The 16222-nt window shown below is 40.0% G+C and overlaps 1 protein-coding gene across 12 annotated transcripts in view; it reads right to left on the reverse strand.

Moving 5' to 3' along the window:
- The window catches only part of LOC129718648 (cGMP-specific 3',5'-cyclic phosphodiesterase), a 178739-nt gene that overhangs the window by 156644 nt on the left and 5873 nt on the right, over nt 1-16222 (reverse strand). For 2 of the 12 annotated variants that reach the window (XM_055669638.1, XM_055669630.1), the window contains exon 2: nt 1085-1183. The exons of 2 other annotated variants lie outside the window; for them this stretch is intronic. Coding sequence is in view for 2 of the 10 variants with exons in the window: in XM_055669631.1 (XP_055525606.1) it covers nt 2158-2276 (119 nt within the window). In the remaining 8 variants the exon portion in view is untranslated. Of the gene's footprint in view, nt 1-1009; nt 1184-1216; nt 2015-2157; nt 2277-16222 lie in introns of those variants that run through there. 8 more of the 12 variants (XM_055669631.1, XM_055669627.1, XM_055669629.1 and 5 more) reach the window with 7 other exon arrangements.

Below are 16222 nucleotides of genomic sequence, written 5' to 3' on the forward strand. Positions count from 1 at the left end.
TTCTAAAATGTTCAAGTGTGCAAAACTGCCTATGAATCGAAGTCTGTCTCTGCACCTACTTTCATGGGTATCTGAGAGGGTGCTGCAAACCGTTGGTCGAGTTGGCATGGAATTGATCATACACTATAGAATAGGTATAAAATTGTTATTCTATAACAATAAATGTTTTCACCTCTAATGCCTCTAATAAAGTGTATGCTGAAATACATACGCTTTTTCAAAAAGTTTATGCGCCCGTGGAAAATACGCTAAACATATAAATACATTCAAATAAAAAATGTTGTAACGTAACACCAGATCCATTCATAACGTTAAATATACGCATAACACCTTCACAGTTAATACATGTTCGCAAAATAGAATTTTATCAAGATTGTGCATTATCCATTACGCAATTGAAAAAACACTCAAACGCATTCGGGCTGTGGAGAAGAAAATTCCGTCATATAACATCAAAACGATATAGTTACAATATAAAAATTTATTTGCGACTTGATGCCAAGTGCGCAAGAAAACGTTTCTGTTGTTCAAAAGCCTCGTGGGCAAAAAGAGGATATAAGAGGGGTTATTTAGTTGCAGTGAGCATCTTCTTTCTTCGGACCCAGTTGTGTCCTCTTCAATGGTATGACCTACCGTTTGTAACCACTCAACCTTTGTGATTTTTTTTCAGACACGTCAATGTTGCTTGCAAATAATTGCAAATTATGTTTTGGCTGCTTTCAACCGAATTTTGAGATAGAATTAACTTGGCATGAAGTAATAAATATTTATTCTCATTTTACTGGAGAAATGAAGCTCTTGCTATTCTAAACCTATAGTTACATTAGAGTTAATGAAAGTGAACCCCGCATTTTTAATGAGAAAAGTACATTTATACCGAATGATCGAAAAGGAGAGGAGACTTATATTATTGGATTCTATTCGAAAACCGCATATGTAAAGCAAACTTCGATTTATCAATGAAATTCTACTGCACCTATGTTTAAAAGTATGATTTCTGGATACTCACTGGAACAATTACAGATGTAGCCAAACCAATTTCACCTTGCGATAAGTTTTCATTTATAACGGTGATAGCACTTACCTTTTAGCTGAATGTTACTTAAAAAATAGGATCTCCTTCAAGCACACTAACACAAATAACCGCGCAAAATTTTCTCCTGTTTGCGTCCTACTTTGTGTACTATAAATGACAAAAAAGCACGTTAGCACATACCCCCGCATTGGTTTTTATCGACGACTAGCTCCGTAAGTCACGAACGGTTATTCCTGCTGGCGTCTTGCTGCTTTGCGAAGTCTACCTCCAGCCAGCCAGTCAACCCACCCACCACACTAATCAAATTCACCCCAAAAACTTCACATCATACAAAGAGAACGCGGAGCAGCAAAAAAAAAGCAGCCAACTTCCGCTCTCTTTTCTCCAAACCACGAGCTACCTACGCTTACAACTGGGAAAGGACCTTTGCTTCACGAAAGGACAACCACACGATACCAACACCGGACTGCTTCTGGGCTTCCAAGCTCAATGTAAATTTCTAAATGCTGCCGTCATTCTCTGGATGCATCTGTTCTAGTTTTCCTCCTGCTAGCTTCGACTCGTATGGGTAACCAGAGATCGAACTGATAAGCTTTCTTTCCCAAATATATCATTCAAAGAGAATGAGAACCCCCGGAAGGCGGGTCATGAGAGATTTCTCTTTCACTGGCGGGTTGTTATTGCCAAGACAGTTTTGTCCGATTTCGAACGCAGCCGATGTCAATCAGAATCTGTCTGGCTCATTTGGACGAGTTTGATTGTAAGCAAGCTTCAGCCACAATGAACTTGTCACTGATCTAGAAAGTTCTTTATTCAACACTTAACTTCACCAAGTTAGTTTTTATTTTGTTGGCATTTGTTTTAACACGATCCGATTAACACGATCCGTTAGAATTTAGGTTTATTTTAAGAATGAGCTTCCTATCACCAGTTCAAAACAAAAATCCGCTGAGAGAGAGAATCAAAACAATTCAAACATTGACGTGGAGCTCACTCTCCAGTCCAGTAAACATTGCTCGGGGCACACCATCATAATCCATTCGAAACCCGCTCACATATATTTAAGATGCACACCGGTAGCGCGTGACGAATACTAAATATAATGGTCATTAGTAGCTTACCCAGTGCTGCTCAGAACCGCTGAAAAAGGAGTAACGCACTCGTCCAGAAAGTGGCGACGTATATAAGAACCACAGCAGCGTCGCAGGAGGAAAAAAATGCGTTGAAAATTTGGAGGCACCTAAAAGATCGGACAAAATTGAAATATAAACTAGCTACTAAAATGCAGTGGTGTTGTCGTGAAAGGCGTGAAAATTTGATCAAGCTTCGGGAAACTGGAAAACTGAACTGGTTTCAAACTATAATTTTTTGTCTAGTTATACGAACCTTAATGGAATTGAATTATCAGATTTAACCTTCATTGAACCCTTGTGTGGAAAACCACACAAATGAATTTTGTTTTGATTTTTTTTCGAAAACTTCTCGATCGATTTTTATGAAATTTCTTGACAATTCCTAAACCATCAATCTTACACAAAATACATTTTCTCCAAGGGAAAAATATTTTTTGTTGATGAGATATTTAAAAACTAACGTTGTTTACCCTGGTGTGTGGATTTCCACACATACAACATTCGAATTTATTTTGGACAGGAAACAACTTAATTTTGCCCCAAACATATTTTTTTCATTGAGTGCTTTCATACCTGAAGCTATAGGTACCAATTAATCCTGTTTCAAAAATCGAATAAGATGTGTATGTGTGCGGTAGTGTGTGTATGTGTGTTTATTTTCATTCTTACGACCAATATATCTCGATTTTCTCAGCATCGGCTGAACCGATTCGATTGTTCTTAGTCGCGTTTGAAAGAGCTTAAAGTCTAGTTATTTGATGGAAAATATCGTTTGATCCGAAGGTTCATTCAAAAATGACGTAACAAAAGGTGATCAATTTACATGGGAACTGATACACTAATTGATTTTTTTTTCAACGGTTTGACTGATTTTAGAAATTTATAAGGGTGCATTCTTGTAATTTGCATCAAAATTAAATCAATCAAAAGGCTACGTGGGACATGTGTAAAAGTATGTGTTTATTTGTTTCATCCCAGTGTGAGAATTTTCACACATATGGGTTACGAATACGCTATACTAAAAGTACCTATTTAGTGTTTGCACAGCCTGGTTGAGCAGTGTTCAACATTTACACAGTTTTATGTCTACTGCAAGACAAGTATACTCGCGCTTTTAGGTATATTGAAATAAATTTAGAATGGATCTCCCGAGATGGTCTAACAAGCCAGTCGTCGTGGGTTCGAGTCTCGGCTCGGGAGAAACTGTTAGTGTTAGTAGGATCGTAGCGCTAGCCCCGCAATTGTCCTTTACACTAAACATTCGACTGCGAAGTCTGTGTATGATGAACGAATCGGTATGTAGCACCAAGGCTTTGCTTACTTTGCTTAGCATAGATTTCAGAATATTCTTACGAACATTCCTAGCACCAAATTGCTTCATTTGGTCAAACCGATGTTAGGACTTTTTTTTGTTCAATTGCTATCATAGCATGTTTAATTGGTCTCATATCATGAAAACACGTTTTGTTTTGTAACTTTTGCATGAACCATCGGATCAAACAAATGTCCGATGATGACCTAATGGCCTTCAAGCCCTTCCATTTGCAGCCAAGGAAATCAAATCAATACATCCATTGCTGAGATAATCCTAATGTATTTTTCAAGATTGTTTTTGTACAATACGCATAATATCATTCAATCGGTTACCTCCAAACTACTGCAATGTACTAGGCGTTTCCACAAGTTTTGTTTTGTTTTTTTTTTTCAACGTACCTTTGGAAATTATCATTTAATTTTAAGTATATTTTTGGATATAAATCTACCCTTCAAATCCTAACAAACGCATCTAGCACCAAAAGGACTCAAATCAGTCAAACCGCTGGAAGAAAAAATCGGTTAGTTTATCAGTTCCTATATAAGCTGACCACATTTCGTTACGTTATTTCTGAATGAACCCTCGGATCAAAACGATATTTTTCTTCAAATAACTAGACTTTTAGCTCTTTCAAACGCGACTAAGAACAATCGAATCGGTTCAGCCGATGCTGAGAAAATCGAGATATAATGGTCGTAAGAATGAAAATATACACACATACACATACTTCCGCACACATACATACCTCATTCGATTTTCGAAACAGGATTATTTAGTACCTATAGCTTCAGGTATGTATGCACTCAATGAAAAAAATAAGTTTGGGGCAAAATTAAGATGTTTCTTGTCCAAAACAAGTTAAAATGTTGTATGTGTAGAAAACCACACACCAGGGTAAACAACGTAAGTTTTTTTAGGATGCAATGAAGGTTAAACAACATTCACAAGAGAATAATAATAATTAATATTCAATACTCAAAGCCTGACATTGAATCAGTTTACCGGTCTTAGGCAGCTCAAGTCTCTGTGAAGCTCACCAAAAGGAGCGTATTCGTAAAGACTTTGACCCTTTTTCCATACAAATTCGTAACTAAACTGAAATGCCAATTCCGCAACATCACAGTTCTCAGATAGGCCACAGTTCACATTTAGCTGTGAAATATTGTACTACAGCAACTGTTCGCTAACTGGGCGACGAGCACTTCCCAGTTATTGAAATCAGCTCGCTAACTGGGATATCATCTCAACGCCGAGGGGAAGTTCAATGGATAACACTGCTTCGCGACAACTTCATAAAAGGCTTGCGTTCTCAAGTTGATCACCAAATAGTGACGCCACAACCACAAACTTATCTCTCAAATAAAGCTTTTAACTTTAGTTTTATTTTTTTTTTTTCATCTATAGTTTATTTGACACGGCACAAATACAATTCAATGTTTAACGGCGCCAATTATATCTGGTAGCTTACTTTCTAAAGTATCTTAATAACTAAAAGCAAATTTTTTATCCTCGCTGCCGACTACGAGCTGAAACTAAATCTAACTTAAAGCTAGAATATTTTCGATTAAAAGCACAGGTTTGCTGTTTGATGGTTTTCATTGCCATAGGTAAGCAGCATATTAAATTTGTTCCGCTGCTGGGCCAAGATATTACTGACTGGCATATTGGGTTGTTTCCATCGGGCCTTGAGACTATCGTGCGGGTCTGATTGCTGTTTCCGGATCCGGGGTCTAAACGTGTTCTTGTCGTTTGGTTGGATGTAGGCGGAAGGGGATAGGACTAAACTGGGGCGTGGATGGATTTCAGGAAAACGTATATAAGGGACATATAGGATCACGGTCACGGCTCGCCAAGACATCACGAACAGGAACAGCCGGCTGCCTACCTTCGGCCTGCAGGGAAGCTATTAATCTAGACCTGGCGTCACGGTGTACAGGGCATGACCAAACAACGTGCTCTATGTCGTGATAACCTTCACCACAGGCACAGATACCACTCTCCCCGAGCCCAACGCGACGGAGATGCGCGTCAAATCTATAGTGATTGGACATAAGCCGGGACATCACGCAAATGAAATCCCGACCTACATCCAACCCCTTGAACCACGGGTTCGTCGATACCTTGGGGATTATGGAATGTCACCACCTTCCCAGTTCCCCCTTGGTCCAAGAATTTTGCCAACTGATGATCGTATTCTGACGTACAAGTGCGAAAAATTCATTAAAAGCAATTGGTCTTTCATAAATATCACCGTTTGTTGCGCCCACCTTAGCCAAAGAGTCCGCTTTCTCATTGCCCGGTATCGAGCAGTGACAAGGGACCCACGCTATGGTAATCTGAGTAGATATTTCGGATAAAGCACTCAGATGTTCCCGTATTTTCCCCAGGAAATACGGAGAGTGCTTAACATCTTTCATCGATCGGAGAGCCTCAATGGAGCTGAGACTGTCCGTAAAGATGAAATAATGGTCCGTGGGCATTTTTTCGATAATCCCTAGGGTGTACTGAATTGCAGCTAATTCTGCGACGTAAACAGAAGCAGGATTATCGAGCTTATGGGAGACGGTTGAATTGTTATTGAAAATACCGGAGCCAGTGGACCCATCAAGAAGTGATCCGTCAGTGTAGTACATATTGTCGCAGTTGATGTCTCGATATTTATTGTAAACAATTTTAGGGATCTGCTGCACGCGTAAATGATCCGGGATTCCACGAGTTTCTTCTATCATGGATGTATCGAAAAACACAGTAGAATCAGAAGTATTTGATAAGTCGACACGATTTGGAATATTCGAAGAAGGGTTAATATTTTGGGACATGTGATTGAAATACAATGTCAAAAAACGGGTTTGAGAATTAAGTTCGATTAACCTTCCAATATTTTCAATCACGGGACGGTTCCAGACCTCACATATGATTAGAATACGAGAAGACAGGCTCCAGAAGCGGTTTTTCAATGGTAGTACTCCAGCTAAGATCTCCAAACTCATCGTATGGGTCGATTGCATGCAACCCAAGGCGATACGCAAACAACGATATTGTATTCGCTCCAGTTTGATCAAATGTGTGTTTGCTGCGGAGCGGAAGCAGAAACACCCGTACTCAATAACAGACAGTATCGTTGTTTGGTAGAGCCTTATAAGGTCTCCTGGGTGGGCTCCCCACCATTGTCCGGTTAGTGTACGAAGAAAATTCACTCTTTGTTGACATTTTTTCATCAGATACCTCACGTGACAACCCCAGGTGCCTTTAGAGTCGAACCAGACACCAAGATATTTGTGTACCAAAACCTGAGAAATCGTTTTACCCATTATTTGTGTTTGAAGCTGAGCAGGTTCATGCTTCCTAGAAAAAACTACTATCACAGTCTTCTCCGGAGAGAATTCGATACCTAGCTGTAAAGCCCAAGCAGACAAATTGTCCAGGGTATCTTGCAATGGTCCTTGCAAATCGGCAGCTTTGGCTCCTGTAACAGAGATTACACTGTCGTCTGCAAGTTGTCTTATCGTGCATGAATTTGCCAGACATTCGTCGATGTCATTTACATAAAAGTTGTAAAGAAGGGGGCTTAAACATGAGCCCTGGGGAAGACCCATGTAGCTAATGCGAAAAGTTGCCAAATCGCCGTGCGTAAAATGCATGTGCTTTTCGGACAACAAATTGTGCAAAAAATTGTTTAAAATTAGAGAAAATCCTTGTCGGTGAAGTTTGCCCGAAAGAATGTCAATAGAAACGGAATCAAAAGCCCCCTTAATGTCCAAGAACGCAGACGCCATTTGTTCTTTGCGAGCATACGCCAGCTGAATATCTGTAGAAAGCAGCGCAAGACAATCATTCGTCCCTTTGGCACGGCGGAAGCCAAATTGAGTATCCGATAGTAGGCCATTTGATTCGACCCAATGGTCTAAACGACGGAGTATTATTTTTTCCATCAATTTCCGGATACAGGATAGCATTGTAATCGGCCTATAAGAGTTGTGATCAGAAGCTGGTTTCCCTGGTTTTTGGATGGCGATCACCTTCACTTGCCTCCAATCCTGCGGTACAATGTTTCGCTCCAGGAACTTATTGAACAAGTTCAACAAGCGCCTCTTGGCATTGCCGGGTAGATTCTTCAACAAGTTGAATTTGATTCTATCTAACCCAGGCGCGTTATTGTTACAGGACAGGAGGGCAACTGAAAATTCTGCCATCGTAAAAGGTGATTCTATCGCGTCGTGGCCCGGAGACGCCTCGCGAACAATGTTTTGCTCAGGAACAGAGTCCGGACATACTTTCCTGGCAAAATCAAATATCCACGGACTTGAAGACTCCTCGCTTTCGTTGTCCGTTACGCGATTCCGCACTCTTCGGGCTGTGTTCCAAAGAGTGCTCATCGATGTCTCCCTCGACGTCTCGTTCACGAACCGACGCCAATATCCGCGTTTCTTTGCTTTAGCCAAACTTTTAAGCTTGGTATTAAGCTCCGAATAACGTATATAGTCGCCAGGTATACCACCCTTCTGGTAGGCCAAAAACGCGTCGGATCTTTGCGTGTAGACATCGGAGCACTCATGGTCCCACCACGGAGTGGGAGGCCGTTCTTTGATCGTTACGCCGGGATATTTCTTCGTTTGGGCTTGCAACGCGGCGTCGAGAATCAAGCTCGCGAGGAGGTTGTATTCTTCAAGTGGTGGATGATGTTGAATCGACTCGACCGCTTTTGAAATCATTTCCTCGTATAACTTCCAATCGACATTCCGTGTGAGGTCATACGGAATGTCAATTGGTCGCATGCGAGTTGACCCGTTTGTAATTAAAATAAGAATAGGCAGATGGTCGCTACCGTGAGGATCGAGGATTACCTTCCATGTGCAATCCAACCGTAGCGACGTCGAACATAAGGATAGACCCAAAGCGCTTGGGCACGCTGGAGGTTTCGGGATACGTGTCATTTCACCGTTGTTTAAAATAGTCATGTCGAAGTCATCGCAAAGGTTATAGATTAAAGAGGAGCGGTTATCATTGTAAGGGGAACCCCAAGCCACACCATGAGAGTTGAAGTCTCCCAAAATCAAACGTGGCGAGGGAAGAAGTTCTATTAAATCAAAGAGCAGCCGTTGCCCAACCTGTGCTCTGGGAGGAATATATATTGAGGCAATACAAAGATCTTTACCTTGTATTGTCATTTGACATGCGACAACTTCGATGCCTGGAATCGAGGGGAGGTTAATACGATAGAAAGAATAGCACTTTTTAATCCCTAAAAGTACTCCTCCATATGGGGTGTCTCGATCAAGGCGAATAATATTAAAATCATGGAAGTTGAGATCAATATTTGAAGTAAGCCAAGTTTCACAAAGGGAAAATGCATCGCATTTGTTTTTATTTATCAAAACTTGAAACGAATCAATTTTTGGTAAAATACTTCTACAATTCCACTGTAAGACAGAGATAGAATCCTTCATATACACAGTTGAATTAGGCATCGAAGGATACAATCGCTGCAAGGAGGGGCCATTGGGCAGTCAACTGCTTCAAAAATGATCTAACTGTTGGGAGGAATGCTGTAAGAAAAATTTTAATTGGATCGGGTACATTGAAATTTTCAAAAATCCAGTCCACAATGTCAGAAAATTTCACTAATCCAGAGTTTGTTTCATCAACTGGATGTGCAAAAGGAACAACTGGGGTTTTAGATGTTCCTGGCAGTGCTGGGAACTCTGTCTGGGACTTTAAATTTGCAAGCCCAGGAGGAGTTTGCTTCGGTTTTTCCGCAGCACTGTTTGGTTTGTTCGTACTTTTCATTACACTTTGGGAAATCTTAGGACCTTTACGGGGAAGTTTAGGAGAAGAAACATTTTTCCTCTTCCTAGACTCCCCAGGATTGGCATAAGATGTTCCCGCTGATGAATCGTCAGAATCGGTTTCATCAGAGGACAACAGATCAAAGGGGTTCGATTTTATGGTAGAAGTGGTCACGGTCTTCTTCAGCATCTCAGCATAAGAACGCTCCTTAAGTGACCGCTTGATTTTATCTCTGCGCTGCATGTACACCGGGCATGTGGAGAGCTCATGCTGGTTTTCCCCACAGTGAATACATTTTTCAGCATTAACACTGCAAGAATCTTCCGCATGAGTCTCCCCACACTTGCTACATCGTGCCTTATTGCAGCAGTAGGCGGCTGTGTGGCCTAACTGCTTGCAATTGGTGCAATTCATAACACGGGGTACATACAATCGCACAGGCAGACGAACCCGGTCGATCGAGACGTGGCTAGGGAGTGCAGATCCGGCAAACGTAACGCGAAACGAGTCTGACGGAGTGTAAACTTTTTTACCGCCGACGAGAGACATGGACCGCAATTGCTTACAATCCAAAATCTTCGCCTGTGTTTCGGTATTTTTGAAGCAACCGGTTGCGCTTTTTAGGATACACTCGACAGACAGACTTGAATCGGTTATGACACCGTCGATCTCCACGTCTCGTGCGGGTATGTAAACGCGATACTCGCATGTGAAGAGCTCAGAGCAAGCGATAGCATTGGCCTGTGCCAGATCACTGACCACGACACGGAGCTTGTTAGGTCGGACCTTGGAAATTTCGGTCACGGCCTTGTACCCCTTCGTCAGGTCTTTAGAAATTTGCAGTATGTTTAATCGCTTTGAATTCACTCCTGCCTTTGGATGAAAATAAACAGTATAGCTGCCCTGTTGAGATCCGTCCGGGTAAAGCCTGGGGCGAGGGGGGACTGGAGAATGAACAGGGGAGAGGGTAACAGAAGGGTCAGGGTCAGGGGGGTTCGGGGCTGGTGGCACGGGAGGCGAGGGATCTATATCCATCGCGCTAAATGTAGCGCACTAGCGCCGACAAGAACACGTACCTATTTACTTCTTCCTTCCAGCAGTGGTTGTCCGATCGTTCGAAGCTGCACCCAAAGCAGCCAGCAGCACCAGTACAGCAGCACCAATACAGCCACCAGCAGTGAGCCGGGTGTGAGATCACTCAGCACAGCGACACGACTCGACTGTCAAATGATGGCCTTGAATTAGAAAGATCTATTCACTGTGCACAGATCAAAACTGCAGCTGGTATCTTGCACCAATACAGCCAAAGTTGCGAGCCGGGTACAGAACGTAGCGACACAACTCACAATCTAGTTGGCCTTTAGCGCGAATAATACACTCTTTTGTTTGGCTATTCGTACACACGGACCGGATTGTAATAGAACGACCACTTTGCACGTCCGTTTCTGTCGAGTGTTCGACGCGGAATGAACTTTAGTTTTATATAGCGAGTACATTTATCAGCTATATTATTGTTTTGTATTTCAAATATGCTCGATTAGAAAAAACTTTTATTTTTCAGTTTTCGTTCCCAATTTACATGCCCCCCGTTCGTTTAGATATTTGACGTTTGTTGTCTTTTTAACTGGGAATCCTCCCAGCTAGCGAGCGCCCAGTTAAAAAGAAGCCCAGTTAAAGCGTGCCCAGTTAGCGAATAGTTACTGTAATTAGTCTGCGGGAAGACGATGTATTGAGGTAGTTCATTTAAAATCATCATGAATGAAACCAAACCGAACTAAGCGTGAATTGTTAAAAAAAACGCAAGGGTTGTGTACAAAATCACGACCGCGAGTTTGACGTAGACATACTTAAACATATTTTAACCGTTCGTTTGGTTGTCCTGGTAAGAACTGTTTCCTAGATCGTTTTTTTTTTTTTGGCTCTAACGTTTCGATATCACCTGAATGAACACCAACAACTCGTTAGGGGTTTATACAATGTGCAAGATTCTCATATGATCCGCCACAGTTTCCTATTGCAGCAATTCATGAACGTCTGTTGCTATGCCCAAAGTCAGTTTGTTTTCCGTGTGGTCTGTCGCGGTTCGACTACTGTGTTGTTCGCTATTATTGATGCACTAACTAATCACGAACGCACATCGTCGGTTGGATGAACGAATCTAAACTGATGTCTGAGAATATTTCGACTGTCGTTGAAGTATGAAGTGAGAGGTGCGGAGTTAATGTAACGCTATTGCATGCAGCAAAGCTATATTTTTAAAATTTTATGCAAACGAAGTGCTAACGAATTTGATTTTGCACATAAAAAGACGGCATCACAAGCTGAATAAGAATGGAAGAAACAATATGCGGCACAAACAGATTTTAACAGTACATGCAGAGGGAGACACCAGCTATACCGCTGAATCTCTTGAAAAAATGTTGGACCTTCAATTATGTATTTGTTTTGTTCTAAAAAAGCTAATTTGTTGTTGGGTTTGGATCCAGGATATTTGGGTTGTTGTCAAAAAAGGCAGAACATCACTGGAGAAAGTGCCGCTACCTCTGCTGCTGAACTATGTTTCACGGTCGCACCATCCGATAGTAAAATGATTTGTTTGAGCAAAAGCAGGCTTTTACATAGCCCAAAAATTGCATTCCCAGTTAACTAGGTATAATATTCTATCGATCGTGTTAGGAAAAGCGACCAGTTAGAGATGTCAGAAATGTGCGTTTCAACAATGTTTGACCATTCTCGAAAGAACAATAGTTTGCCCAATCGAATTACAATTTAATGCATTTGGATGGATGCGAAGATAATTTTCAATTGGTTGTCGCAATACTGAAAAAAATAAAATCCGTTGAATAATAAATGACTTATAAACATTTGAAATTGGGCGTATCTCTTCCTGCTTCGTTTTAAATTTTTATTTCACACCCCTATTTATCGGAACTCCCTAAGAGACGTAGTTTTACGTTAAAATGATCCGTGGATGTGAAAATTGATAAACTTTAGATACATAAATGATAAAGTCATTTGAACACTTCTAAGCTATATCAGCAATTTTGGGTAAAAAGTGATTGTTTTAGCGTGATATTTTATCTGAATAATTCAGCTATTCCAGCAGAATATTCCAGCTTTCAGCAATCTTGTTCAACAATACCGCCCCAATTATGTTTTGTTTCAATTCGATTCCTTCCTCAAAAGGGGCCATCCACATACCACGTGGACAGCTTTGAAGGGGGGGGGGTGGCTAATGTTCAGTCCATACAATTTTTTTAGAATTTATATTGACAGTTGTCCACGGAAGAGGAGGAGGGGGTCAAAATCTTTAAAAACCTGTCCACGTGGTATGTGGATGGCCCCAAAAAACATTTTATCATGTTGCAAGGGGTGGGTTGCCACATGGTCAATTAGTAAAATTGGTCAACACTCATAACAAATTACACTAAGATCGCAAACTGGAAAACATTTCATTTTATTTTTATTGAACCAGACTAAAACGGAGGCAGAGTTATAAAACGTGAAACCTAAATATTTAATCTAAATAAATTTACGAAGGTAGATCACTATTCAATCGTAATCAAAGCCTAACAAAATCATTTTCAATTGACAACTATCAGGTTATAGAGACGCTGTGACCCGTCGCTTTCAATTGAAAAACATTTGTTTTATTTTCGATCACTGTATGTGTCAACTAAAAACTACTCGAATGCTTTTGCTTTGATTTTGTCAGCTGAGACCCTTTGAAGGGATAGAAAAGGTATTCAATTGAAAGTGGACATTAACAGCGTCATGCTGACGGAGACAGGGGGTACAGTACTTCATGGATATTGAGAGAAGAAGGTGTTAAGAAAATAGTGACCCGAAAGACAAAACATAAATGTAACAGAAGCTGTTAGTTTGTTATGAGAAAAACCATTCAGGTTGTGTTTTCAATTTGATCTCGTTAGGTGTTAAAATAACAAAAAATATAACAAAAACGATTCTACTAGTATCAAACTCATATCAAACTTTGTTACGAACGAATCAGCTTTCTAACAAAATAAGATAGCATATAGAACAGTATAATAACAGCCATTGTTAGAATCAACAGTTTTTGATAGAGACGAAAAAATTCATAACCTAAGATGAAAAATAGAGAGAGCAAACAAAGATTAGTATTATCCTCAAAGATCTTCATATAGGAAAAGGGACAGGGAGAAACAGAGAAAGAAAGTGGACTTAGATACGATAATTTATGTCTTTTATGAATTCGTAAACATGGGTGAGAAAACTAAAATCATTGCTGGCAAGTGCATCCAAGGGAATGGCATGGTAGCCTTCAAGAGTTACGAACATCTATTTCTGTACCGTTTGTCCCAAAACTACTTTTTCTGCTGTCACAGTTTGCTTCACTTTGCTTTGGGACACAATTAATGTACTAAATATCACTTGAAACATCACATACCATGTGAAAATCTTAAGAAATTGCTCGAAACTGTCTGATATGCTATTAATAATTGCAGTCAGCATTTTGCCGGTTTGCCCGAATCAACATAAGATAATGGTAAACTGCTCATTTTTCGGGTGCCAGTGCCAGTGATGTTGGTAACGCGTCAAATGTATGGTAGCTGACAGCGATGCCATTCCCGTGAGTGCATCCCGAACTTGCATTGCAGATGATGCATTCCGTTCCAAGAGGCGAGAGGGAATCGAAAAGTTTATTCCTTGCTCTGTGGTATTAGGGCATACGAAGACTACATGTTCTATATCTTCGTACCCTCCACATTCGCAAAGGTTGCTATCAACTTTCCCTATTCGATAGAGGTGGGCATTTGCAATGTAATGGTTTGACACTGGGCGTGAAATAACTCGTATAAAATCCCGAGTTAAATCGAGGCCTTTAAACCATGATTTCGTAGACACTTTGGGCGAGATGGAGTGCATCCATCGCCCCAAATCGCCAGAATCCCATTTACTGCCAGTTTGCCAGAGCCAGTTGTCGGGGCAGATGAAAATACTCGGTAAAGGTGATCGGTCTATCAAATATATCTCCTTCTATGGCACCCCTTTTTGCTAATAAATCAGCTTCTTCATTGCCTGGATTGAGCAATGAGAGGGTTTTTTTTTTGATGCCATTGCCATATTCACTGTGTCTTGTGGTGTAAGAAAACTATCTTCAAATGTCATTATGCCGTGCCGATTAAGATTTCACGGTGATGGAAAGGAAAGTGTCATAATACGCGACAGTGCTTCCGTCAATTGAGACAACCATCAGTTTCATTAGGAATGACCCGATGAATACTAACCGGTAAAGAAAACCGTAATCAAACCTGTTTGACAGTGAAAATCCGAAACGACAGTATCCGAAAGGAACAAAAATGGAATGAAACTGTTCGAATCTAAGTGACTGCGCAAACTATTTAGTTTTATTGATATGTTTCGCCCTGGCCGTAATCTCCAGTTCTCATTTTATTAAAGAGAAATCATTGGAAATAGGGTAATCGCTCCTATATTCACCTCAGCACCTATATTCATCTCATCACGCCTTTTTGATCAATTTATCATCAAATTTTACCATATTTTCAACGTAAAAATTTCGACCACTTGACAAAATCGAGAAGCAAATAGATTTATTTTCAAAAATTTGTAGAAATATTTAACGGTTAACGGTTAATTGGACAAATGAGAAAAATATGATGAATATAGGTGCACCTAGCTGTTGAGTTGAATGATTGAGCGATTATCCCATCTCCGGTTCCATTTTTCACAACCAAATAATGTGAATATTCTGAGACTCGGTTCGTAAGCAACCAACGTTATTAGCTTATCCAGGCAAAGACCTTACATAACCATACCTTCCAATCATGTTATTGAAACATCATTCGAAATGTTTCCTTTTCCTACCTACCCCAATATGACGAAAAAAAAACTTGGTCTGTCACATTTTTGCTGATATTATTTTCATTACTTTCAGTATAACTCAATATAACATATGAAAACTCTCTGCCATTCGAGTAAATAGCTATTTTCAGCCATCCTTCGGACGAATAAAATTCACTTAGGAATAAAATTGAAACCGTGGCGACGTAATAGAATTTTTTTATTGAATCAAATAGTTTTGATCGGAATGCAAGTGAATTTCAGAATTCGTGTCAAATAAGTGTTGTGAAAAAAAAGTGAATTTCAGAGTATATACATTAAAAATATTCCACTTTCTCGTATCACTAATGAATCCTTAGTACGACGAAAATAAAATCCACAACCCCATATACGTAACTACGGACTTTTTGGGTTGTTCAGCTATTCACGGATTTTTGATTTTTATTTATTTATATATCCGCTAAAAGAGTGTAGTTTTCTGAGAAAAACGTGATTTTTTTTAAATTTATATCATTCGTCTTCGGTTTTCAAATTAAGAATCAAAATCACTTTAAATCGCTTGAATGACAGTTGGTACATGGGCAAACTGTCATTGTAGCGATTTCGAGCAGTTTTAGTTCGTGATTTAAAAATTGAAGGTCAAAGATTTTTGAAATTTTTGAAAATCACGTTTTACTTGGAAAATGCAACTCTTTCAGATAATATAAAAACTGATATAGCTAAACAACCTTATTTGTGAGCAATTGAACATTAGATCTTAATTCTCCATACAAAATAATGTTTTTAATGATGGGTTTGGTTTGGTTCCCACCACATATGGTCGACGGCTTTTTACTGCGAGAAAAGCAAAACCAGTAAGCCTTGATCCGCGACATTTAGCTATTGTTTCTGTTTAAAATCTACGGTAATAAACATGTCTGCCGGCAAGTTGGTAGCAGTGTTTTGATCGAAGCTGTAACGTTTCAACAATATTCTTTATATTGAAATATTTCACTGTGGATTCTCAGGTTTTCAAACCAACACTAAGAGAGAAAGATGCTGATAGAAAACATTTGATTGTACGTAATGTACAATACAATGTGTCGTTGGATACCTACAATGTGCACA

The sequence above is a fragment of the Wyeomyia smithii genome, chromosome 1, assembly GCF_029784165.1.
Source record: "Wyeomyia smithii strain HCP4-BCI-WySm-NY-G18 chromosome 1, ASM2978416v1, whole genome shotgun sequence".
NCBI lineage: Eukaryota > Metazoa > Arthropoda > Insecta > Diptera > Culicidae > Wyeomyia > Wyeomyia smithii.